This window comes from Macrotis lagotis, chromosome 4 (assembly GCF_037893015.1).
Source record: "Macrotis lagotis isolate mMagLag1 chromosome 4, bilby.v1.9.chrom.fasta, whole genome shotgun sequence".
Lineage (NCBI taxonomy): Eukaryota > Metazoa > Chordata > Mammalia > Peramelemorphia > Peramelidae > Macrotis > Macrotis lagotis.
In genome coordinates, this window is record NC_133661.1 from 35,562,184 (window position 1) to 35,588,937 (window position 26,754).

General features: G+C 38.0%; 1 protein-coding gene across 1 annotated transcript in view; it reads left to right on the forward strand.

The window, feature by feature from the left end:
• The window catches only part of TBC1D2B (TBC1 domain family member 2B), a 70,135-nt gene that overhangs the window by 12,662 nt on the left and 30,719 nt on the right, over positions 1-26,754 (forward strand). Inside the window, exons 2-5 of the mRNA XM_074232514.1 lie at positions 7,687-7,840; positions 16,846-17,011; positions 24,636-24,799; positions 26,198-26,424. Of these exons, the coding sequence (XP_074088615.1) occupies positions 7,687-7,840; positions 16,846-17,011; positions 24,636-24,799; positions 26,198-26,424 (711 nt within the window). The remainder of the gene's footprint in view (positions 1-7,686; positions 7,841-16,845; positions 17,012-24,635; positions 24,800-26,197; positions 26,425-26,754) is intronic.

The following is a 26,754-nucleotide window of genomic DNA, read 5'->3' on the forward strand; positions in this document are numbered from 1 at the left end:
CTGAAATGGTCCTTAGTTTCACTCTACTAAGGCCCAGAAAATGTGTACTGGAGAGGAAATATTACTGTGTATGGTTAACCCAGATGTCCAAGGAGGCCTGCAGAGATGGATCATCTTGCTATCTTTGGCCTGATTCGTTTTATTTCTCATGGTTGCTTTTTTCTCTTGGTTATTCCAAATGGTTTACATAGTTTTCTTTAAAAAATAGGGGGAGAGTGTTGAAAATGAACAAACTCCCTTCAGGATTAGAAAATAGAATTAATAGTTGTCCTGTCTGTTTTCAATAAATAAATACCTCAAAACAGAAAATTTTCCTATTTTTCTGTGGTACCTGTATTACCTGGTACTAGAAGGCTAATATGATTCATGAGATTGCCTTTGGACTGGACTATAGGTTCATTTTGGAGGAGCTACTTAAGAAGTCCATTTGGAATATGAATAAATCATTTGGATGGAATTCCAAGACAAACTTGCTTTCCATTCCTGAGGAAACTCCTAGGGTAGTCTTTGTGTGTCTCTATGGGTAGCTAGATGGCACAGTGGATAGAATGCTCAAGTCAGAAGGACTTGAGTTCAAATGTGACCTCAGGTTCTTATTAGCTATATGGCTTTGAGCAAATCATTTAACCCTGATTACCTCCCATCTGGGCCATCTTCAGTCTCCTGATCTGTGTCTGGCCACTGGACCCAGATGACTCCAGAGGAGAAAATGAGACTGGGGACTTAGCACAGCTCATCCCCTCACCACTCCCCCCCCCCCCCCAAATCCAATTCACTGGCTTGTCTTGGTATCACCTCCCTGATGTCATGGTCGTCTTGGAGAAATAAGTAAACCTCATCATCATTGTATGCATACATGTGCTTGTGTGTTAGTATTTACTTCTCTGAGTGCGTATATGTGTGTGTGCTTATGTGTGTATGCATGTGAGGGGCAACACTTGATGAACCAGACCTCAACTTTGAGATTTTTTTAGAACTTTGAGTGACTATGCACCTGAAGTCCCATCATCCATGGATGGAGGGAGCTAGGACTTCTGCATGTGAGTCTAGTCCAGATATTTACTTCCTTGTGACTTAGAGTTAGTCACTGCCCCTTCCCGGGCCTCTATTTTCTCCTTTCTGAAATGTTGTCCAACCTGAATAGGGATCTTCTATTTCTTCAGCAGGTGGACTAAATGTTGTCCTTTGTTCTTGAAGACCACGGCATGGAGACGATGCCTGATTCACTTGTGAACTGGATTTGAATGGGGGGAGGGGTGCTTGTCCAAAGTCATACAGCCAGGAAATGTCTAGTGTTAGAGGCATGATTTGACCTCAGGTCTTCCTGACTCTAGGACAAGTTCTCCCTCCATTACTCCACCCAGCTATGTGACTCTGGGCAAATCACTTACCTTCTGCTTGCCTCAGTTTCCTCATCTGTCAAATAGAGATAATCATGGCACTGATCTCCCAAGCTTGTGTGAAGTTCAAATGAGATAATAATTGTAAAGCACTTGTTGCAGTGGGTGCCATCTGAATGTCAACTATTGTTCTTTTTCTCTACCCAGAAAGGAGGAACACACCAGGGCTTTGGAATGTGAGGGAGTAAAAAGAGAGCCAGTTAGGAAGCCCAGGTGCAGACGACTCTGGGGAGGCTTCATAGTCTTTGTGATCTTAGACAAGTCACTGACCTAGCCACAAATGAGGACTGGAGGTCTCTAAACCCCTTCCTGCTCTGAGGCCACCTGTCCCAATGTGGGGTGTTTCTAATTGTCAGGGACCTGCCTTGTCACTTCCCCCCGGCTCCTAGTGTTGCCATCTAGGGCCTAACAAAGTAAGGCCAAGCTAAAAGGAAAGATCTAACCTGATACCTGAAGGCAATTTCCATGTCTCTCTAAACAGTTTCTTCTCTAGGCCCAACTGTCCCATGTTCTTCAATTGATCCTCCAGACTCTTGCCTTCCTCTGAATACTCTTTCCTGTATCTCCATCTTTTCTAAACTTTGGTACTAGAGCTAAACTCAGGACTCAGGAATTATTTTTTTATCTGGGCTGAGTTCAGTGGAATAATAATAACCTAATTTTGGGAGGAACTGTTCCACTGTTGACTTGTGTTGAACCAAAACTTGTGTTCCTTAAGGCCAAGTGTGTGGTGCTCATACCTAATGGAGAAGAAAACACTCAGAGGAAGCTTCAGCTGCAGGTCAGACAAAGACTTAATGGTCCTTTTAAGATACAGAAGTAAGACAGACATCAGTGCATCTTTTTTCATGTCACTCAGTCAAGTCCAGTGCTCTGTCCATTTTACTGTCTTTTTTCTCATGGAGAAACAAGGGGTGAAATTATAACGTTTGTTTGGGGAATAATAAAACATTTTGAAAACCTTTACTAAAACTTCATATCTTTCTAAAATTGAAGCATTTGATGAATAGTGAGGATTTTGGTGAAAATATTTTTTGAGGATCTTGACTGGTTATAATTACTGAGGGGGCAGGAGCTGCATCACCTATAGAGACAGCTCCTGTGGCACCTGGCAGCAATTTGGTAATTTGGGGTGGGCAGAGGGAGGTGCGATAGACTCCATTCCTAAGGCTTGTTGGCCTCCTAAGCATGTGGACTGATCATGAGAACAACTGGAGAAGAGAGAAGTTGAAGGGCTCACAGCCCTACAGCTCATCCCTATAATCTGACTTTAGTTATAGTCAATCATAAGCATATCCTCCTTTCAATCCATTTTTGTTAGATGCTTTCCATTTAGAAGACACTCTGGAGAAAGGACAGCTAAGGAATTGTATGTCAATAATATATAAACAAGCAGAGTTGTATATAAATAAAGTTGTTCACTCCTCTAAAATTGTTTTGCTATTCTTAAATGGTTTAACATTAGAGATAGAAAAGATTTTTTTTGAAAGAAAAATTTATTTAATAAGTTTCACTTAAGCTTCACCTAGGAGATCACAATACAATGAAAAATTTAAATCAAGATCTCAGAATTTAATACAGACACCAAGACCAAATCCTAAAGTTTCCGTATTGCATAGATGCAATTTTATTAAAGGTACTGGCCTTGTTTTATTTTGGGCATCTGTTTCCTATTCAAATCCCCAACAATGTGACCACAACATACTTCTCCTTGTATACCCCCATATGAGCCTCTGCCAGTTGCATGCACTAGACTATGCCCTGGATCACATTTCCCTCCAACTTAACATGAAACAAATTTTTACTTGATATAATATAAAACTTCTTTTTGATGTTATTTTATTTTTTCCATTTCAATTTCAAAGATAGTTTTCAACATAAATCTTTTCTGTTTTTGAACTATTGAGTTCTCCATTTTTCCACTCCCCTGCCTTCCCTCCTCCCTTCCTTCGGCAGCAAGCAATCTGATCTAGATTGCACATGCACGATCATGTCTGAAACATCTTATTGATTAGAATATGCTGTCCTGAGAAAGTTTCCCTATGAAAGTAGATGACAACTTGTTTACTGTAGGGATATTGGAGAGGAGAGTTTTATTCAGGTACAAATTGGACTAGATGGGCCCAAGATCTTTTCTAATGGACATTTTGTGATTCTAAGATGATAAAAGCAGACTGTTTTAGATAGTGGTGTTCTTCAGAACTATCATAAATCAAGGATTTATTAAGCAACCCTCCCATGTGCCAGGCTCTAAAGATATAAAAGCAAAAACACGGGGTCTGCCCTAGTGTTGTTCACATTGGGGAGGGGAACAGGCTGACATACACATAACTGGGCACATGCCAGAGGGGCCCTCCCAGAGGGAAGGCTCTGGTGCAGAGGGAGGCTGGGAAAGATCTTTTGCACAAGAGGTGGGTTTTGAGCTTTGGGCAGGTTTTCCTTTATGAAGAAAGCCAGGAAAACCGGCATGAGGAGGGAGAACTTTCTAGGGATGATGACAACTAGAGAAAAGACATGGAGTTGGGAGTGTCACTGAATTTGAGCCAGTATACATGAAACTGGGGAGTAGGTCAGAAGCCTGGAAAGACGGAAAGGGGCTGAGTTATGAAGGACTTTAAAAACGAAATAGAGGATTTTCTATTCCATCCCAGAGTTGGGAGGAAGCCACTGGAACTCAGTGAACAGGCTGAGTGGAAAATTGAGAGAGAATGGGGAAAGATTTAAGGTGGGAAGACCGACTGGCAAACTTTTGCAATAGCTGAATGAGAAAGGAATGTCTGTGAGAGATGTGGAGGTAGGTTGGAGATGAGGGGTGAGAGTGAGTGAGGCATTGAGGAGGACACTGAAGTTGAGACCTGGTAGTGCCCTACCAGTTTTATTTTGGACATGTTAAGTTTGAGATGTCTATGGGACATTTCTCTGGAGATGGACAAGAGACAACTGGTGATCATAGGTCTCATTTAGGAGATTCTGCAGTACTTTGGGATTTGTTATGAGTGCAGTGTCATCTGTGAAGAAGAAAGGGCACCCTGCAGTTCATAGAAGAGGTCAAGTACCAACATGCCATTCTTTTATCTCCTAATCTAGTGTGCTTTCTGCCTTCATAGAGGGTAATTCACAAATTATCTGTGTATTTTTTTTGTTTTTTGTTTTTTTAGGTTTTTGTAAGGCAATGGCCTTAAGTGGCTTGCCCAAGGCCACACAGCTGGGTAATTATTATGAGGCTGGATTTGAACTCAGGTACTTGTGACTCCAGGGCCAGTGCACTGTGTCACCTAGCCATCCCTTCTCTGCGTATCTTAATATACACAGATGGATATCCATATTTCTATATCTCTGTATCTCTATAACTATCTGCATCTACCTATTCATCCATCCATCCAAATATCTAAAGCTATCTACATATATGTATCTATAACTATACATTTATCTATATATATCTCTAAACTATCTACATTTCTTTCTCTATCGTCTATCTCTATCTCTGTCTATCAATCCATCTTTCTATCTATATCATCTCTATCTGTTTTTCATCTATCTCATCTATCTGTCTATTTCTGTGTCTATCATCCATCTTTCTGTTATCTATCTCTGTTTGTCTATCTCTATCTATCTGCCTATCTATCTCTGTCTATCATTATATCTGTCTATCATCTATCCAGCCATCTGTTCATCCATCATCTATCTACCTATCTCTTATCTATCTTTTTCTATCATCCATCTAACCATCTTGTTATCTATCTATCCATCATCCATCCACCCATCTCTATATATCTTTCTGTCCATTTTTCTATCTATCTTTCTCTCTCCCTTTATCTCTCTATTATCTATAGCTATGTTTCTCTCTCTCTCTCTACACACACACACACACACACACACACACACACACACACATCTATTCATCTCTTGATCTCTCTATCTCTAGATCTCTCTATCCAGGTCAGGACTTCTTGGCTAGCTTTCTGCTCCACTGTTGCTAAGGGCCTTGACCCACTGATTGTCAGAGCATGAAAGGAATGGAAAGAAGTTCCCTTGTCCTACTTCAGAAGTGAGTAGCAGGGATGTTGAATAGATTGATTGCTATGGAAACTGCAGAGTTCTTGTAATGATTTTAGACTTCCTGAAATCGAGTTGTCCTTTTTAACAAGGTTGCCCTGGCAGTGGTACTTGGCTTTGTGTCATGAAATACTCCATGCTCTGAAGCAACAGTAGATTCTATAGTCTTTGAGTACTGGCATCTTCTTGGACATGGCAGTCAGCTTCTGGGTCCCATCAGTAAAACAGCAATTTCTGTCCTGCTTGCTTCACAATGTTGTGGAATAATCACATGAGATTCTGGCCATGTAAAATGTCATGCAAGTTTAAGGTGATGGTATATGCAAGACTTAGATGAAAAACTTGAGTTATTTCTTCTCTGCAGTACCTTATAGGTTACCATGTTTCTTTGCAAGCAACATGTTTCCATTCTGTTAAGGATGCCAGAACTAGGAGAGTGGTAGTGTGTAAAAAGCCCATATTATATATAGGCTTCCATGCTCTTGGTCTCCCATTTCTGCAGATTAGCTAGTAGAGGTGTCTTCCCACTGCTGATCTGGGACCAGACCTGGTCATCATAATTTTACAGTTACATTTTTATGGTTAGTTGTGGTCTTCTGATCTCAAGTCCAGTCTTCTTGCCACTGCATCATGCTGCAAAAAAGATGTGTTTTTGTTAGTATTTTTTTTACTAGCTTTTGTGCTTGTCTAGGAGATGGCTAAGTTTTTGAGTGTATTATCTTAAACTAGATGTTTTATAAGAAATGAAAGTCAGCTTTGATGATTAAAAGGAACAAGAACATTGACCAACTGATTGTTAAGAAATTGAACCATGTCCCTTTCATGACACAAGTCTTCATCTGTTGTCTAAGGATATTTCTTCTTCTGACAGCATGGAGCCTACATTTCTTCTTGAATGAGGTCTGAGGATTGAGAATGATTCTGTGACTTGATTTTTCCTCATTTACATTACTATTTGTCTTTTTAAAACAATCATTTTATGGTCCTTTCTTTTTCCATTTTTGAGTTTCATATTCTCTTCCTCCCTTTTACCACACTTCTCCCCTTCCCACTCAGAAGACATACAATATATCATTTATATATGTGAAATCATGCAAAACATTTTCTCCTTGATCTGAGAATTTGGCTCTAATATTCCTGGAAGTTTTTATTTTGGGATCTTTTTTAGGAGGTGATTGAAGGTTTCTTTCAGTTTCCTTTTTGCTCTCAATATAAGATATGGGGCAGTTTGTCTTTTTTTTTTTGAAATATGATATCTAGGCTCTATTTTTGATCATGGCTTTCCGATAGTCCAGTAATCTTAAATGATCTCTCCATGATCTATTTTCCAGATCAGTTGTTTGAATTCTTATGGAGTCAAGCTTCCATTTGCCTAATTCTAATTTTTAAGAAATTATTTTCTTCAATGAACTTTTGTACCTCCTTTTCTATTTGGCCTGTTTTTCTTTTAAAGGAATTTTTTCCTTTAGTGAATTTTTGCACCTTTTTTGGTCATTAGGTCATTTTGTTGTTGTTTTTGCTACTGTTTTCAGAGCTAGTTCTGGGGATCTGCAAATTTTTGGACTTCTACAGTAATGTTATCTTGGAAGAGGTAGGGTCATTTCACTCCTGGTCTATGCTCTGATATTTACCCTGGAAGGGCCCCTGTTCTGCTGCAGCCACAAGGACTAAGTGCTCCTACCCCTGGATCGGACCAGAGCTGTGCCACCTTGTTAACCAGTCACAAACTATCCTCTCTACCTGGAACTGTGATCTTGTGGGTCCCATGGAATCCTTTTCTTATCAGTTGCCTGACCCCCCTTCCTGTGTCTGTTGCTTAACTGCTTAGGAGCTACCTCCAAAGCCTACCTGAGGTGCTTCTTTGGTTCTGCTACTCCAGAATTTGATTGGAAATGTAATTTTAAAGTTTTTTAGAGAGCAATATATAGGGAGGAATTATGGTGACCTGTTCTCTGCCATCTTTAGTGTGCTATCTTAATTAACTGCTTTATTATTTGACTTATGATTGCTGCCTGTTTGTCTTCTGAATCCAAACTCAGTGTTCTTTCTACTGAATCCTGCTGTCTCCAACTCCCAGACTTGACTAGATGCCCTCTCCCCCCAACCTCTTCTTTCTTCTCCTTCATGTCTCTTGAAGATAGAATTGTCCATGCCTGAAGAAATCTACATATTTTATTCTGAATTTCTTAATATGTATTTATTATCTTTTTTATTTTTTCTACATTTCTAGGCTCCTAACCATCAACTCATGACATATTGGCTACAAGAATTACAGCAGAAGAGATGGGAATATTGCAACAGTCTTGATACTGTGAAGCGGGACAGCAGGACCTTCCCAAATCCTGGTGACTTTTCCAAAGGTCTTGTTGCCAAAGATAACACAGGTGAAGTCAGAAACTGAGGGAGGGTCAAAGAGCTTGTGTAGATCTTTAGTGTTATCCATTAAAATGTGATATCTTTTGTCTTCATATTACCTACATTTCTCAGTGGAATTATTAACTTTTTTTTGAATTACCCAATTTTAAAGATTACTTGACAGTGCTTTTCACAGACCCAGAAAAACTAAGTTCATATACCCAGAGGGAAGCCATATAGCAGAATGTACTTGGCCTTTCTAGGCATAGCAGTCTCTAGCCTGGGTGTGACAGAGCAGGCCAGAGACAGAGTGCTAGTAAGCAGGTAGAGTTTTATTCATTGCTTTCTTTGCAAATCATGGGATTACTCCACTCCTTGGAAAACTCCGCTTTGCTGAAGTTCAAGTGGAGAATGTATAGAATATATATATATATATATATATATATATATATATATATATATATATATATAGATGTAGATGTATGTATATATGAGATAGAACAATCAGAATTGGGGCTTGAGTGATCTTCCCAGGAGAAGCCCACCATTCAGGACAATATAATGATTACATCACTTGTGACCATCCAAGGAGGAGACCCGTGGGAATGACAAGCTGTTTGTATAGTTTTGGGCAGGCATTATTATTTGTACAGTTTATACTGATTCACTTCCCTTAGCACAGGCAAGTGCAGGATTAAAACAAATTATTACTTTGTTTTCACTGTTTCCCAGACCCAGAACCTGCCTGGGAAAAGAATCTTTTCTTAGATTCTATGACTAGATTATTATTTTCATATTTATTACACATATATTAATTAATATGAAAATCATAACTTTTGACATTGCCTTGGGTCTGCTTCCTGCTGTTCTTTGAGAGGTGGCTATGAGTTGTTTGACTGTCCTGGAGTTATAGCTGGTTATTGCCAGGCATAGCTTCGATGTCAGCTGCAAAGCTTCTCTTTGTTTCTAGCTTATGGCTTCCTCTTGGATGCTAATTCTGCTCATAGAAAGCTGGTCTTTATCTTCTTTTAGTTTATAGCCTATAGACAGATTCTCTTTGCTCATAAAGCTGCTCAAATCAGGACCAGTGGCTCTACCACAAGTTGACATGACCCTTGGAGAGAGGGGAAGAGGGAGCTATCCCTTCTCTACCTTCCCTACTCCCAGCTCCAAGAAGTTAGCAATGATATCCTCATAGTGCCAGGTCTCTTCCATTTCCTGAGCTTACATTCCTTAGAGCTATCTCCTGTCTTATGTTCCAGGCTTTTTAGAGACCACTAGTAATCTGACCAATTGTTAGGCCAGTGGCTAGCAGGCCTGGTCCATCAAGCCAGGAAATTCTTTCTATTTCTAAAGGGGGTAACTTTTGTATTTCATACAGCACCTCATTATCTCTATTTCTTGCCCTTTACTTTCTGTCATTCTATTTACTGGACTGGGGGAAATCATCTAATATACCCATATAAGGTTAATTGTAGATATATATAGCCTAATTGTAAACCAGGTACAATCTGCATTGCATGGTTTACTAATTTTAGGAAAGCATTTAAATACTAGTAATTTATCTTTCAGAACAGGATATATGATCTCAAGCAGTTTTGAGTAGTTGTAGCCACAGGGTTTAATAGAGTGAGCACTCATCTTGGAATCAGTGACTCTGCTCTTATGCAGACTGGCTTTGGGGTCTGAGCACAACTCCCCCCTTCACCTTTATCTCTCTATTGGGGTCAATTATACTTTCTCTTCCATGCCTCACGTGTTGTGAGGAACAGGCTTCCTAAACTGTAAAGGGTGTGATCCCAAATAGAGGGTCAGAGCCCATGATGACTCCTACTGCCTTTCCAGTTCTGAGGAGCAGGCTTTGGAGTTCTTAAGATCACTAACATTTTTTTATCCCTAACATTTTGAAGTGCTGGAGGGGACTGGAGAGGTTGTCTTGTCTGACCTCCTCATGTGACAGAGGAGGAAGCGGAGGCCTGGAGGGGAAACACCAATGGAGACAGAACCAGTAATAGAATTCCAGAAGCATCACAATTATCACAAAAAGCAAAGAGTGTTTGAGATGCAGAGTGTCTGTGCTCCTTGGGCAGGGCTTCAAGAGTATCCCTGGTCAGAGGAGAGATTATTGGTAAAAAGGTCTGTTTTCTTCCTTTGTCACTTTCCCTCTCTTCCCTTTCTTCCCCATTGTACAGCATCATGGCATATGTAAAGAGCAGTTTGTTGAGGACTATTAATTCTTTTTAAGACTTTGAAAAAATATAGATTTTTCAGTTTTTATTTTACAGCATGATTATTTCCCCTCCAAAATACTAAGTTTTGTCTTTTAAAGGGAATTTTATTTTTATTGGGAACTTAACAGTAATCAAGTTGGAAAAACTTACAGATCCCTATATAGTCAAACAATTCTTACTTTGTCCTACTCTTTTGTAAAACTCTTTTACCCAGTTGAAAATGATTCCATTTTCAAATCATTTTAAAAAGTGCCTTTTAAAATTTACTACTTCCTTCTCCCATTATCTTCCTCTAGTGATTACAGTTTCTTGAATAATTTGCACATATAGTTCTAATATTATTAATTCTAATGGAAAGAAAATTGATTTTTGGGAGGATGGTAGAGATTGTATCTCCCTATCTCACCCAGACTGAAAATACAGTGACCACTCAAGGACTGATCCCATTACTGATTGGCATTTGCTCTGTTTCCAACCTGGGCTAGTTTGCCCCTCTTTGAAAAGCCTGGTCATCTCCCCCACCTTCGGCTTCTCACCTTGTTGGTATCCCACTTGGTATCAGCCTGGCATCTGGATTAGCTTACTGCAGCGCAGAGTTCTAGAACTCAAGTGGTGTACCATCCTCACCTTCCCTGACAGTAAGTAAGGTTGGCTGGTGTGCACCATTATGCTGAAGGTACCACACTGGAGGTGGAGTTAGGAAATTTGGGTTTGAATTCTGCTCTGCTCCTTAGTACCTGCCTCACACTTTACCTTATTGGAGCTGAGCTTTCCTATCTGTCAACTGGGGGTAGGTTAGATAAGATGATGTTTCAGGTTGGTCTCTTAGTTCTCCAGCCAATGAAGAATAGTCAACATTTAAGACTTTTTTTAATTGCTATTTTCTTTTCATTTCCCCATCCATGTAGAAAGAGGAATCTCTACTCTCATTGTGAAAAATCTAGTGTTAGCCCCTGGGCTGACAGTATAATAAGTAAAATTATTTTAAACAAAAATTAGGACTTAGAATCTGTAAAAGAGTAACCTTACTGTAATCTTTTTTTTTAATTATATCTTGGCCAAAAAAATTGTTTAGGTGAGGTTGAGGAGTAAGGTGACTGGGAACCAGACTAATTGTGTGACCTGAACAATTCTGATGTTATTTTCAATTTCTTTGTTGATTTTTCCCCTTCTATATTGTCTTAGCCTACCAAGAAGCAAATAATATTTTTTCCAGTTATTTAGATCTGTCTCTGTGTCAAGAGTGTATTGTAATTGTGTTCAAATAGTTCCTCTGTGAATCTTGGCAAGTGGATTCTTGTAAGTTCCATTTTAAATGGAACTTTTCTATCTCTCTTTGGGTTTTTTTTGTTCTTGTTTTATTTTTTAATATATAGAAATACTAAAGGTTGATATGGGTTTATTTTATATCCTGTAACATTGCTGAAATTGTTCACTATTTTAATTACTTTTAATTGACTATTGAGGGTTCTCTAAGTAAATCATTGCATCATCTTCAGAAAGTGATGATTTTATTTCCTCATTGTATATGCTTATTTTCTAAATTTCTTTTTCTTATCTGTTACTATAGATGGCATTTCTGGCAGGATATTAATTTGTAATGGTGTTAATGAACATTCATTAGTTTATCTTTGGTATTGATGGGAAGGCATCTAAATTTATTCCCATTACATAATTTTTCTTTTTCTATAAAATAAATACAGCACTAGACCCCTTCCTCTAGTGTAATCTTGTAGAAAAGTAGGTAAATTAGGAAATCAATGTAAGTTTTAGTCCTGGTTGTACCACTAACTTATTAAGTACCTTTGCTAGTCCTCATTTATAAAATGAACTATTGGTCTAGATAGATCTTGCTTTAAGACTAAAATTTTTGCACTGTTTTCTTTACTAGTAATGTTTAATATAAACTGCATAAGTGAGATAATTTGTCATTTTATCCTTTGATAATTTTAGGAGATTAATCATTGAAAATGATATTAATGCATTTTATTCACATACAATTAAGAATTTATTGCAATTAAAATTATTTGGTCTTGCAAGTACTTAGTATCTTTCCTTCTCAGTACCTTTCCCCATTTTAAAATTGTTCAAAAATTTGTCTCTCTCTACATTTTAAGTCCATTACTTTAGTTAGTACATAGTATGTTTTATCTCCAATTTCTTGGCCTTGTAATTTAATTATTGAATTGATTAGAGTTATAAAGTATTTCATTGTTGTTTTTTTCGATAATATTGTCTGTATAAATTGTTCAATTTCTGGTCATTTCACTCTGCGTCAATTTACAGAGGTCTCAAGTTTTTTTCTGAAATTGTTCATTTTAAAATTTCTTATGAAAAATAATATTCCATTATGTTCGTTTGTTTAGCCATTTCCCAATAGCAAGTCATCCTTTAGTTTCCAGTTTTTTTGCTTCTTCATAAAAAACTACTATAAAAACTTTTTTACATGTAGATTCTTTTCTTCTTTCTTTGATCTTGTTGATACTATAGAACTAGTAGTAGTAGTATATCTGAGTCAGAGGATATGAAAAGTTTGGTAATTTTTTTGGGACATCATTGCAAATTGCTTTTTAGAATGACTAAGCAATTCATATTCCATCAAGGGTACACTAGTGTTCCTGTTTTTCCATAGATCTCAAACCTTTGTCATTTTCCTCTTGTTAACTTTTATCAGTTTAGGTCATAAGTTGCTTAAATTTGGATTTCCCTTTTTATTAGTGATTTATAGTGTTATGAAAATATGACTTTTGATAACTTTGATTTCTTCATTTACCTGTTCATATTCTTTGACCATTTATCTAATGGGAAATAGCTCTTAGTCTTAAATTTGAATCAGTTCCTTGTTTATTTATGTTTGGAGATGAGACCTTTATCAGAGAAACTTGCTACAAAGATATTTTCCCATTTACCTGTCTCCTTTCTAATTTTAAAAGCAGTGCAAAATCTTTTAAATTTAATATAAGCAAAACTGTCATTTTATCGCCTGTGATTCTATTGTTTGTTAATCATTAACTTTCTTGATCTTCTAATTTCTTATAAGACCATCTTTTATGACTAAGTCTTGTATCCTTTTGGAGTTTATCTTGGTGTTGATGTGAGGTATTGGTCAATACTTAACTGCTTTTCAGTTTTCTCAAAAGTTTTTGTCAAATAGTGACTCTTTATTCCAGTTACTGTGGTATTCTGACTTATTGAAAATTAGATATTATGTTCATTTGATTTTTGTATGTTAGGTACCTTATCTCTCTACTGGTCAAAGTCTCTACTTTTAACTAGTACCAGATTTTTTTTTTTTAATAATTAATGCTTTTTGGTATAGAATTTGATAGATTTGATATTGACAGATTCTTTTCCTTTCCACTTTTTTTTCATTATTACCCTTGCAATTTTATGACTATTTTTATAACCAACTTTAAGTATACTATAATTTATGCATATATCTAATGATAAAATTCTTTACAATATTCATATTCACAACATAAAACTATTAACCAAAATATCATTATAAATATGAAATATGGTGGTTTTTGGTGCAAAGTGCCTTAAAATGGGTCATTACTGATATACCAACTCATAATTTTTTCAAAATACTCATTGAGATATTTCTTTATAATTTTTCTTTGTAACAATTATTTTTTCTTTATTATATTTTCTTTATTTTTCTTTATAATAATTGCAGCAGAAAACTCTTTTTTTATGCAGAATAGATGTTCAAATGGTAGTAAAAACTCGAACCACTTGTTTGATAAACCAGAGAACTTTTTATTGACTGTTAGCCAACCAAAAGGTTTTTGAGTTCACATTTTTGTTTCAATCACAAGACATTCTCATCTTGTTCAGTTAAAGTAAAGAAAAATGTTTCATATTAATCTGTGGCAAATGGGCTTCCATCTATCCTTATGGAACTTGTCCAGGAATACATATATTTGGGACAGACAGTACAGATAGATAAGAGATTGGGTCCAGACTTGAAACTGAAGATGGGGTACATTGCCTTAGGGGAAATAATAAAGTTCTTTTATTGTCCCCAAGCATCCTAGGAAAGCAAAGACCCATTTTTTAGATACTAACCATTTATTAATGTTGTGTAACAATGAGAGGAGGGACACCCCTGCTTCCAGAGAACTAAAGATAAGTATCAATCATATAGTGAGCAAAAGAAGGGCACATGAGGACAGGTTGAAGCACATGATCAATGAGAAACACTGAAGAAGAACAGAAATGAGGGATGCCACACAAAGATGTAGGACAGGAAAAGAAGATGTACTGCTCATCAAAGCTGAATTACCAGAGGCTAATTACCACTGGCTCCTTAATATATTGGGAGAAAACAAGGAAAGCCTTGGGTGTGTTTGGTAGACCCCCTGTGGCAAACCTTTGGGAACACATGAATAAATCATACAGGATGGGTAGTCATGGATGGATTGTGAGCTCCACTGGTAGGTGGAACTCCATCTATGTATATCCATAATTATTCAGAAATACCTAGATTTTTTCCCTAAAATGGAAATGACTTCTATGTAGATTAGATAAATAAAGAAGTTCTCTATTTCATCTGAAGAACAAGGCTTTTTAAAACTGAGAAATTTTAAAAAGTTTGGTAAATTCATTATCTATACCTAATTTTTCACACATTAGTCGCATTATTTTTCTAGATAAGACCATGAATTTGAAGCAATTATTTACTTAGAGGATCCAGTTTTCCAAAATATCCCCCACATGTCATATTTTAAGGTGAACTTGCTTATTATAAAATGAATTTGTTTTAACTTTACCATGAAGAAAAACAGACATTTCTCTTTTTTAGCTTTAATACACTTTAAAGTACTTTGGCACAAGAAATCCATAGTGGTTTACAATAATATATGTCTCTTTTTCTCCATATTATCATAACTTTATCAGAGTTTTCTTTTAATTTATTTTAAAAAGTTGATTACTCTAGTACCAATGTAAAAAAATGGTATTTTTTTTCCCACTTGGAAATTTGTACATAGCTCTCATTTTATGTAAGTGGGGAACTTTTCATATTTCTCAACAATTGCTTCTTTGTGAAATATCCAATGTGGTTTAATTACCAAAGTAATTAAATTTTTTCTAGTCTTTATTTTATAGACCTGTTTGATAGAACTGGATCAGTGCAGAATCTGAAGCTCTCCCACAACATCAAGAAAGAAATCTACCTATTTTATTGAAAATTTCTCTTATATATGCCATCATCATCAATAGTTTTGCAAAGTAATGAATCTTCCTTAACATTAGTTTCAATAACATATCATATACCTGTAATCAAATGAACATCTTTAACAGCATTTCTTGCTTCATCCATTTGCAATACAAAATATGAAAATTTTAGTTTCTCAACTAATTGATTACAAAAGACTTTAGACATATAGTGGTTCTTACTATATTATTTACAAGTGGAATCATTCAAAGATGTTTTATATATGTTATGCCAAGCATTGTTTTGATCATCTCAGTAGCTGAAATTAGCACCATTATTTCTAAAAAAGGAAACTTAAAGACATTTGGTTTTTTCCTCTGTTAAAATTCTCAAACTGCCATGGACAAGTTGTTTCAATTTTTTAGGTTCCATCCTATCTGCAGTCATAGCATTCATCCAAAGCAAGTCTGGTGGACTTCAGCTGTTGAAAACTTCAAATGACTTTATACATTTTTGAGTTTTTCATTATTTGTATTTTTTGGGAGGGAAATCATCTTATGCTTTCCAAAATGAATGTTGTTAAGAAAGGTTGCAAATGTTATAGAACTTTTAATATAAACACAAAGATTGTTTCAAGTTCCTATACTTTATGTTCAAATGTGAGCAGTTTAATGGCACAACATATCTATGTTTGAGCTCAAGTCAGACAACAGTGATGGTGGTAGACTATATTAGTATGTGTATTGGGCACATGTCGATTTAAATCGGATCTCATTTTTATATGCCTTACTATGTAATTGCTGCACTGCTTTCATTGTTAGTTGGATTGCATTCACTGGGTTAATCTTACTTTTTGATTTGAATTTTGTTTTCAAATAGAAAAAAGTGATTCTATTTATGTGAAGGTTGGGATCAAAATTTCAGTTATTTTGGCCTTGGTTTCATAGTGCCTCTAGATGTTGTCATGCTCCTTCTCACCTTTGAGTTGGACGATTCCTTACATTTTGGAAAGTCTGCTTTAATATGTGCTTTTTGGCTACACTTTTTCTTCCTTGAATTAAAGAATAAACTCCTAAATTAAGCAATGCTGATATAAAGATGGGATGGATGACACATTTTATTTCTAAATTTAAATGATGTATTTTCCTTGTGGATATCTCATCTGGAAGAATTTTCATAATTTTTTTGATTTGTAAATGGAAACATTTTGGCAGAAATTTTTTTTAGAGAGAATATGTGCTGAAGATTGAATATTCAGCATTATTGTCCTTCCTCTTGAAAAAAATTCTGTTCTGTGTTCTGCAAAATTGGGCAATTGTATTAAGTTAGGGTAAGGTTGTGGTTTTAGGAATAGTGTGTTATGAGAGTGAACTTATAATCTTCTATCATTGGTGGTTTTATTTGATAGTTTGCCCAAGTGTCTCTGGGAAACATAATATTCTGAAAAGTTCAGAAATTGGTACATTTTTGTTAGCACAGTCTCTTTTCTCCTTTTCAAAAGAGAAAACCTACTTCAGAGACTAAGGTATTCCAAAAGCTGTCCACTGATAGAAAATCATGTCTCTTACATACACATTCTGAATTTAGGTTCAGAGAAGAAAGCCGAGGCTGACTGTCATGGATTTTCATTTTTTTTTTCCAGATGTAATTCTCCGGCATCCAAATGCCTCTGCAGAGAGAGCCAGAAACGTCCTTTCTGTGGAAGCTGCCCCTGGAGAGTTGGTTGGAGAACACGCTGCCAGCCAGCCAGCCTTGCCTCCTCCAAGCACCAGTAATTTTTCCTTAAAACAGTGGGGCACTGACATCAAGTGAGTTTTCCAGGTTTTCTAAGGGATAGTGGAAAAAGCACAGGGCTTGGACTCAAGAGACCTCAGTTCAAGTCCAGCTGCTACTTGCCAGCTCTGTGAACAGGGGCATGGTGCTATATCTCTCTGGGCCTCAGTTTCCTGCTCTGTAAAATTTTTTGTGAGGAAGAGTTTTTTTTAAGATTTTTGTGAATCTTCCTGGGTTACACAAACATGAGGTCATTGTCCTTACTAAGAAACTATGGGGATTTTGCCAGCATCGCTCTTCGCTTTCTTCCTTTTCTCTAGCCAGAAAGTTAGTCATTTTAGTTGTGCAGCCTCTTCTCTCTAGAAAAAAATTATTTAATAAAAAAAATGAAACTAGTAAAATGGTAGAGATGACAGGGTTCAATCCTTTTACTTTATGGATGAAGAAATGAGGTCCAGAGGAAGGGAGTTAGAAGGGAGACAATCAATGGCTAGGACCAAGGAAGGGAATGTACAGTGAGCTTAGGCTCCCTGGCCTTCTCCTTTCTCTCTTCTCCTTACCCTTCTCTCAGTTGGCAGGCCTTGGCATCAACCCCCACCTGGATACCTGAGTGTCCTGACCTCCCCTTGGCCTCTTCTGCTAAGACACAGCTCAATCACCACCTGTGGCATGAAACCACACCCTCTCCCCCTCTCTCATCACCTGGGCCCCCTCCCTCTCTCCCTCCCTTTAACGCAACTGATTATTAGACTCATTAGGACTTGGGTGTGTATATTCTCTTTATAGTTAGCATATCCTTATAGATAAGAAGCAGCTTGGCTTCTCTCAGCACCTGGGAGACTTGGGTTCAGGTCCTGCTTCCTGGGCCACTCTGGGCAAGTTCCCTGCCACCTCTTCCTAGGGTTCTGTGTGGCCAAGATGGCAACTGCCTAACTTTGCAGAGGAGTTCCGGGGGCGGGGTGCTTCCTGTAGTCTTGCAGTCAGTCCATTCCCTCTGGTAGGCTTCTTCTCTCTTTTACTTTGATAGTTACTTATTTTCCCGATTGGAACATCATTTCCCCAAACATAGATTCTCTGTGCCACTGGAGTGGCTTCTCCAATGTGAACTGAGTTAATACTTGTCACTTGACTGAACTGAGAAGGCAGCTGGTCTAACCTGGGCCAGCTTTCTCAAGTGGTTGTCGAAACCTTTGCTTGAAGACCTCTCATGGTGAGGCGCTTGTGACCCGTGAAGAGAGCCTCTTTAACTTCTGGAAAACTGGCAAAATCTGTCATTGTTAGGAAATTTCTTCTGAGACCAAACTAAATGTGACTTTCCGTAACATGGAGCCATTGTCAAGTTTTCTTACAAGGTTAGCTATCAGACTCATCTCTAAAAATGCAAATGAGAGGAGGCTCCAAAAAGCAGAAACAGCTGCTCATGGGTCAAAACTAAGGAGGCCTTGACTTCCCCCAGGCTGAGGGGCCCAGGGCCTCCTCCTAGGGGACAGGCAGTCAGCAGAGGCCAAGTCCTGTGATGGAAACTGCCCCAGGAACAGCCCACAAGTTATTACTGTGCTCTAGGAGGCTTGAGAGACATTGGAGTCCCTGCATCTGATATGGAATGATGCTATTGATTTGTCAGTGGACAGCCTAAGCAGTCAGAGAAGGTTAAGAATCAGGGGCCCAGGCCTCTGCCAGATGAGTTGAAATTGCATTTTTTTGGACTCTCCTTATGTTTGATTTCACCAGTGTGGGAGACTCTTATCATACACTTCAGGACCTGATTTGACTTGTCCATGGTCACACAGTAAGAATATGGGAGAAGACTTGAACCCAAGTCTTCCTAATTTTGAGGCCAGATCTCTACCCATTACACTATACTATTTCTTAAGTAACTGCACCAAGCCATCTAGGTAGAAGACAATAGCAGCAGGAATGCTGACTCTTTCCTAAGGCAAAACAGCTACTTAGTGCTGATCTTCTAACTTTTTATTTTCCTTATATCTTAAATAGAAAAAAAGGTCTGCTTTTGATACTGTCTATAGTTGGGACCTGGGGATGATGAAATAAAAGTTGAAAGAGGTTTGGAAAAGTCAAAATTTTATATTGCTGTAAGGTGGCATTTGTGTTGAAGGTTCCCATGACCATGATGATTAAATGGTACAACTGTACAAATTTTTTATCATGAAAAATAGTAAATTTAGTAGCTGCATGCTCAGCACTGGCACTTTCAAAGTCATGATGGTTTTCCAAATGTTTTTTCTAAGAAGAGGTAGTGTAAGAGAGCCACCAAATGCCCTCAGAATTTAACACCTGCAGAAAACTGGCTTTCACTTTGAGTTTAGCTGGTCTTGAAGCTCATTGTTTCTGTTAGCTTCCCTTGAAATCCAGATTCATGCTGGACAGTCCTCAGTGACACTCCATCTTCTAGGCACCCCTTCTCTTGTTTTCTCCTATCCTCACATCCATTAACCTAAATGCACATATTTCTGGAGTTGTCATTGGTTTTCATGACAGTAATCATGAGCACTGTGATCATTTGACCCTATTTATAAAGAATTCATTAACTAAATTAGATGCCAGAGTTCTACTTAATGATATTTCTCATTTGTTGATAACATTTTACAGTTTTCTAAGTACTTTCCTTAATGCCACTGCAAGTTGTAGAGCTGGAAGATTATGAGGCTAGCCTATTAACATATACCAGGTAAGAAGTGAAGCCTGGAATGAAAACTAGGTTTTCTAATGGGAAATGCCATGGTTTCCTATCAGCTGATGCTGGCTCTGTTACTCTCTAAAAATGAGTGCAGTGTTTCATTAGAACTTTCAATTTCCTGATGATAAGAACAACTCTGTGGGGCAGCTAGGTGGCGAAGTAGATAGAGCAATGGTCCTGGAGTCAGGAGGACCTGAGTTCAAATCCAGCCTCAGACACATAATAATTACCTTATTGTATGACTTTGGGCAAGTCAACTTAACCCCTTTGCCTTGCCAAAAAAAAATACCCCCCCCCCAAAAAAAGAACAACTTTGTGAGGAGGAAGAAACTTATAGCAAATTAGAACATTCTAAAAGGTAGTCTTTTCAAGTAAAATGTTACTCAGTCCTTTTTTGGGGCTGTTTGATGTCCAGACAGCTTTCTCCAGTTTTCTCAGAAGCAGTAAAGTAGATTGTGACCAATGTAAAGGCATTGAGACTTCTGAAATTGATGTTTATAACTTACTCCCACAAGAGTTGAACCATGGAAAATTGGAGCCTTTCAGTCTGTCCAGTCAGAAAAGTTCCATGAATGGTGAAATCTCATTGCAGGGCTTTGTTTTAAAACCTGCTTGAAGGCCTCTGTTGGCAGGCAGGCATAGAGTGTCCATGGCCTGCTAGGAGGGAGTGTTTAGGCAATGAATTCTTAGTGAGGCAATATTATTGTCTCGAATCCCACAGAGGGGTTTGAATAAAATGGTTTCATTGGAATCTGAAATGTCTCTTGATGGAATTCACATGACTCCAGGCCCTTGAGAAATTTGATAGTTGTTTTTCTAATTCTTTTTGAACTTTTTGAGATCCAAACTTAACAATGCAATATAGAAGAATTTTTCTAAAGTGAAGCATGCAATTTGCTTATGAAAATCTGGATAGAATATGAACATTTGGCAGAAGTGAGCTAGTACCATTTTGGACTGTGTTATAGATCATAGCAGCTGTATATTTAGTAAACAAATGCAAAGGAAAAAAACTGGTGTTCATCCTGCCTAATAAGTAAGTACCAAGTATTTGTTGAAGGCCCAGATTTATTTTAGGATCCATAGTATCAAGGTTCTGTACCATTATGTTAGCTCTCAGCCAGAATTCTCTCTGCTTGAACCCATTGTGAACTTACCTTCCTGGCCTCATTTCTTGCCACTTCCCCTCAGAGATTCACATACAACCCATCAAGACCACTTCCTCTCCTGATTCCATGTCTTGCCCCAAGTCTTCTTCCAGGACTTCCCTCATTGCACACTTTCATCTCCTGAAGATTCAGATGTCATCTTTTTCATGAATGAAAGTTAACTCTCTCTCCTCAAATTATATTTGTCTTGGGCCTGCCCTTTGGCATCCACCTGGCACCATGAATGCAGTTTTGGGTCTAGGCATCACTTCACCCTTGGACCTCCAGAGATCTGATCAGCTTCTCCCTCCTAGGGTTGTTGCTGGGGTCAGAGGAGGTCATATTTGGGAAGCCCTCAACACAATGCCTGACACTTACTAGGAGTTCATTCGCTTCTATGTCTTACTTATTTGTGTTCATAGAATTTCTCTATTAAATGAGAAGCTCCCTGAAGGCAAGGATTTTCTGTTGTTAGTTTGTGTTGCTTACTCTGCCTAAGAAGGATTTCTTATAGTTGTTTTTAAAACATCTGATAATTGTCTTGTTTTCTTCCAGGGTGCTCTATGGGACACAAATTGACTTTTAGTCCTCAACATTAAGCAATCACATCTAACTACATACTGACAAATAAGTCCTTCATTGGCACAGTAAACCAAATGAGGTAGTTTTTCATGTTCTCTGGTACCCATTGGGCTAGAGATCTTCCCCTGGGCCCCATCAGGGCCTGGGCCAGCCATCTGTTACTTCTCACTTTTACTATATCTACTCTGTTCTAGATCATACGTTTTTAGGAAAATATCCCTTATACCATTTATTGTGTGTCCTTGTTTGAAATTTGCTATACCAGCTTGTGCCTGCCATATGTCAGAACTTCTTTGCCCTTTGAGTCCTCTAGAACTAGGACTCTTTGGAGAATGGAGTGCTCCAGTAGTTACAGTCATATGCCACCAGAAGGACATTTGTGTTCAAAAGATGAGATTTTGTGTCAAAAGCAACCTGGACTCATGGAGGTCACAACCACCAACAAGATGGGGACTAGACATTTTTCTGATCTTTAAAGTCTCTCAAACCTCTCCGAGACAGAATTTATGCAACAAAGATAAAGCAACTTCAGCCATCCCTGTGGCTTAGGGTAGTGGGGTCAAATAGAAAAAGGGAAACTCAATTATATATAAGGATCCCATAGGCTACATTGTGACATTCCCTAGGTTCTATTATAATTTTATTTATTTTATTGCATATTTCTCAATGGCATGTTAATCTAGATTGTTGTGACTCCATGTAACTAACACCTGTGATCCAGAACACCAGGAATCTAAAAGAAGGTAAAACAGAACAAAACAGTGATGAACCAGCTCAGCTCTCCCTCCCTCACCAACCTTCCAAGTTGGCATCAAACCATTCATTACTTTGAGTGCAATCATTCAGTGAGTTCTTTATCTCATCTCTTTCCCATGTGTCTATCTTTTCCATAAGAAGGTCTTTAAATAACCTTGTCATGCTTTCATAAAAATCGATAAATTGCAGCATTCCCATGTTCTATCAGTTTAACTCTTATCTAAAAAGGGAACTAAGGTTTATCTGGCATGACTTAGTTCTGATGAAGCCATGCTTATTCCTTTTGAAATCCATTTTCTTTTCTTGATGTTCACTAACCAAATCTTGAATAATAAATTTTGGAATTTTGGCAGTAATCAAAAGTCAAATTCATCAACTTAGAGTTTGCAGGAAGCAGCTAGGTGCTGCAGTGAGTGAAATGCTGAGCCTGGAAACAGGAAGATTCAACTTCCTGAATTCAAATCAGACTTCAGATACTTAGTAGCTGTGTGATCATGGGCAAGTCATTTAGCTCTATTTGCTTGTTTTCTCATCTTTGTTCAGAAAACCCCAAATGGTGTCATGGAGAGTTTGTAGATTATATTTCTACTTGAGGAAGGGAAAGGCATGATACATCAAGATGTTTGCCCCTTTTCAGTTGATTATTCATCTGATCTTTCAAAGATTTCTGTTAATGAAGTGGTAATATAAGTTTGTACCTATTGGTTTGAATTCACAAGGCCATCTTGGTGCTTCTTTACTATCTCCTTACTTATGTTGGGTATCAACCCCATGTTAACCATTGTTCAATTTCCTATCCAGGGTTCATATTTACTTCTGGGCCTAGCAAATTGTCAGTCTATCATGCCTATCATTTATAAAGAGATAATGATGGACAGACTCAATGAATTAGTCATCCAACTCAATATCCTAAGCAATATACATTCTTTATCCTTGATTTTTTAAATGAATTTTTTGGCTGATCTTTTTAAAATGACAATGATTCTCACCGAAGAGATCCTACACATTCTGGATCTTAATGCAATTCATGTAAGAATGTCATTTGAAAATCTGTAGAATTTCACCATCTGTAAGAATTCCTCTTCCATTTGGACCCTGTATAAGAGATCCTCCATAACTGGAAAATGTCTTTAAGCCTTCCTATTTTATGCTTCTGATCAATTAACCAATGTTTAAAGATCTTTGAACTTTCATTTGTCAAAGAATTTTATAAGGTCTTAACATGTGAGGAGAAGAGTCTGTAAAACCACATTTTGTAGTACTGTGTCAAATGCCTTTGTTGAGTCACCAAATACAGTAGGTTATTGTGGTTCACTATATTTTCCTATCAATTGAATGATTATAAAGATGTCCAATAGAAATTCAAAGTAAGTGAGAGCCCACCTGTTCAGTTCTCACATTGTCATCAATAAAAGCCTTTCTCTATGCAGAGTATCCTCATAAAGATTGGAAGGTCTATAAGCTGGTAGTTATTTTTGTCCTTTCAATTGTCTTTTTTGGACATAGTGATATTATTCTTTTGACTTCCATTCAATTCCATTGTTATCTTTTCTTCTCTGAAATATTTTCTCATATGATCTCCTGGAGAACATTTTTCTTTTCTATTTACTTAGTGTAGGTCTAGCTACCCTTCTCTGTAGGGGCAACTTAAATACCACTTCTTCCTCATGTAAACATTTGGGAACTGAGTTGTTAAAATCTCAAAGTGGTGGTTCCACTGTTATTGATGATGAAAAAATAATATGTTGTAAAAATGATTGTTATTTTCTTCGATTTTTCATTTATTTCTCCTACAGTTTTTCTGAATGCTCTTAGTTGGGTCTCCTATGAAGTTGTGTCCTGTGTACCCACTTGTTTTGGATTACTCTGCTTTTTGCTCTTTGAGTTGAAACCATTTATAATCTGTCATCTCCTGTAATGTTCTACAGTTGAATATGCTTTTCAGACTGGAGTTATCCTTGGCTTCTGTTTGGCAGAGAGAGAAAAACCTCTGTTGACTGAGATAGTTTTGGAGTTCTTTGGAACCCTTACTGCTTTAAATAATAAACTTCTGCATGAGATGCTAATAATTAAGATCAGTATCTGTCTTTTCTCATTTTTCCACATATTTTTTTTCAGCAACAGTACCTTGCTCCATTAGGTGAGGTTGGAAATACTGGAAAGATATAGGGTATCAACTTCTAATTTGGTATTGATTTTGCCTTAACTAATTAACTAATTATCGACCAATATCCAATTGCAGATTTCTCTGTAAACAATTATTTCCTATCTGTATAGTCCTGTCCTCCTCTCCTCTCTCTTTCCCTTCTTCTGCCCTTCTCTTCTTTCTCTTCCCTTTCTCTTTCTCTTTTTCACACAGTGACACACACTTCTTTTGAGATCACTTATCAAACATGGAAATTGGGGACAAAAGTGATTCTTCTTTCTTTTACATAGTAAAAAGTTGTAAATGGTAGTTTCCTCCTATTTTCACAGAAATTCAATGTCTTCGTTTCGACCTGGAAGAGGAAATAATGATAGCCGGAGGAGTGTGTTTTATACCAATGAAGAGTGGGAACTTATAGACCCCAATCCAAAGGATTTAGAGGAATCAATGGTTCATGAACAAGTGAAGAAGCAAACCTCTGAGGGAAACAAAGGTAAACACACATCTGCTGTGTGTAAGACAGTGTGAGGTACTGGGAGGAAGAGTGAGGGAGAGAAGTCGTATTCTTTATCCCGAGCTCTGAGGCCACAGTCATGTGCCAACCCAGTAAGTGCCAGTGCTTCCTGGTCCCTTCTTCAGCCACCTCTTCTGGCTCCTGGACATGCCTCCTTCCCATACTCCTCCAACCAGAGCTCCCTGCTTACATAGCTCCTTGGTACAGGCTACCCTGCCTTCCCTTCCTTCTGCTTCTTAGACTCTCTTTCTAGAACCATCTCCAGCCTAGGCCTGGCCTGATTGCTCCCAGGCTCTGTAACTAGGCACTGCAAAAACTTCTTTGTATATTTTAGGTTCTCTTAGATGTGTTTATATTGTCTTTTCTCTACCTTTCCTAGAATATAGACTTCTTGATAGAAGGCCCCTAGCAGGTGCTGGCATATAGTAGGCACTTACATGCTTGAATGAGGATGACACCTTTGGGTGAAAAGTTCAAAAAGTGCAGAGAAGAAATAGGAACACTACCATCTGCTCCTTATCACTGAACACCATCTCAGGGCTCCAACAGAGATGGACCTTTATAGTCTTCAGCAGTTGAGGAGGACAAGTTCTGCCAAGAGGGTGGGTAGAATGAGGACAGAGAGCAAAGTTCCTGAGATGAGGCAGGTTCTGAGTCTGTAAACACTGTTGAAGGGCTTACTCTGTACTGGGTTTAGCTGGGGCTAAGTTCTGAGGATACAAGGAAAGGCAGAAGGTGCCTGCCTTCAAGGAGCTCACAGTCTGAAAAGCAGAGGTAGAGGGTGGGTCCCAGTGATGTAATCCAGTAGCCATAGGGGATAATGTGAGGAGGGCAGAGTTTCTGAGTGGATTTCATCTTGCAGAAATGATAGAGTCCAGAAAAGTAACTGAGTGGGAAATGCCGAGAACTCCCCGTGTACCATCCTTGTAGAGTGAGGAGCACCCTCACAGTTACCTCCCACCATTCCAGCCAGAAGTAGGGACAGGGGTCCCAAGGTCAGGGGCTGAAGAGGACGTTGGAGTTTATGAGTTGATCTCATCTTGCAGAACAAACCACTGGGTGATGGATTGTTTCGGTCATAGCAGTGAGTGACGCTGTTAGCCATGGCCTGGGGCTGGGGAGTACATGATGTTCACTCATGGAAGCATTACCTTAAGCGGTGAGACCAGGGATCTCTGAACCCTGAAACTGAGGAAGGAGAGAGGATGTGATGTTCTTCAAGAGCCAAATTTTGCCATCTGCGTGTGAAGTTGGAGGAGCTATTGTGTTGGCAGAGTCTGATAGGAAGCCTCGTTATACAGCTCTGAAAGGCAGTTTTGAGACTTCAGATATGGATTTTGTGATCTTTGCTAGACAAATGATTTTGTTTTTGCATAGGAATTACTGGCTCAGCATTCCCCTTTGATTTTGGCCGAATTCCCTATAAAGGAAAGCGACCTTTGAAAGATATGATTGGGTCAAACAAGAACCGAAATAGTAGTGGTGATTCTCCAGTTGAATGGACTTCAGGCAATGGCAATAAAGCAACTTCTGAAATGCAATTGAAGTTTCAAAACCAGCAGGAAGATTTAGAAAGACTGAAGAAGGAACTCTCTAGCCAAAAGGTAACTTTTTATTTTTAAATTGCATGGTAGGCTGAGAACCAAAAAAGAGCTGGGAACTCTCCTATTTCATATAAATATTTAAGATATTTTGCATCCAAGAGGTTGATTTTATTTTAAAACTTTCAGGGCCCATGGCCAATGTTGCAGTCTTAAATACTTTCAATAGTGTTGGTTCAAGATGTCTTGAATTTTATTGCAGTTGAGCTATTTTTTAAGGGGAATGTTTCCCTACCCCCTATTTTGGTCTACATCACAAAACGTGATCATTGTTCTCAGTAGGTTTCAGAAATCTTCCCGACTCAAAGACTTGATAACTTCTGGTTTTGGTTA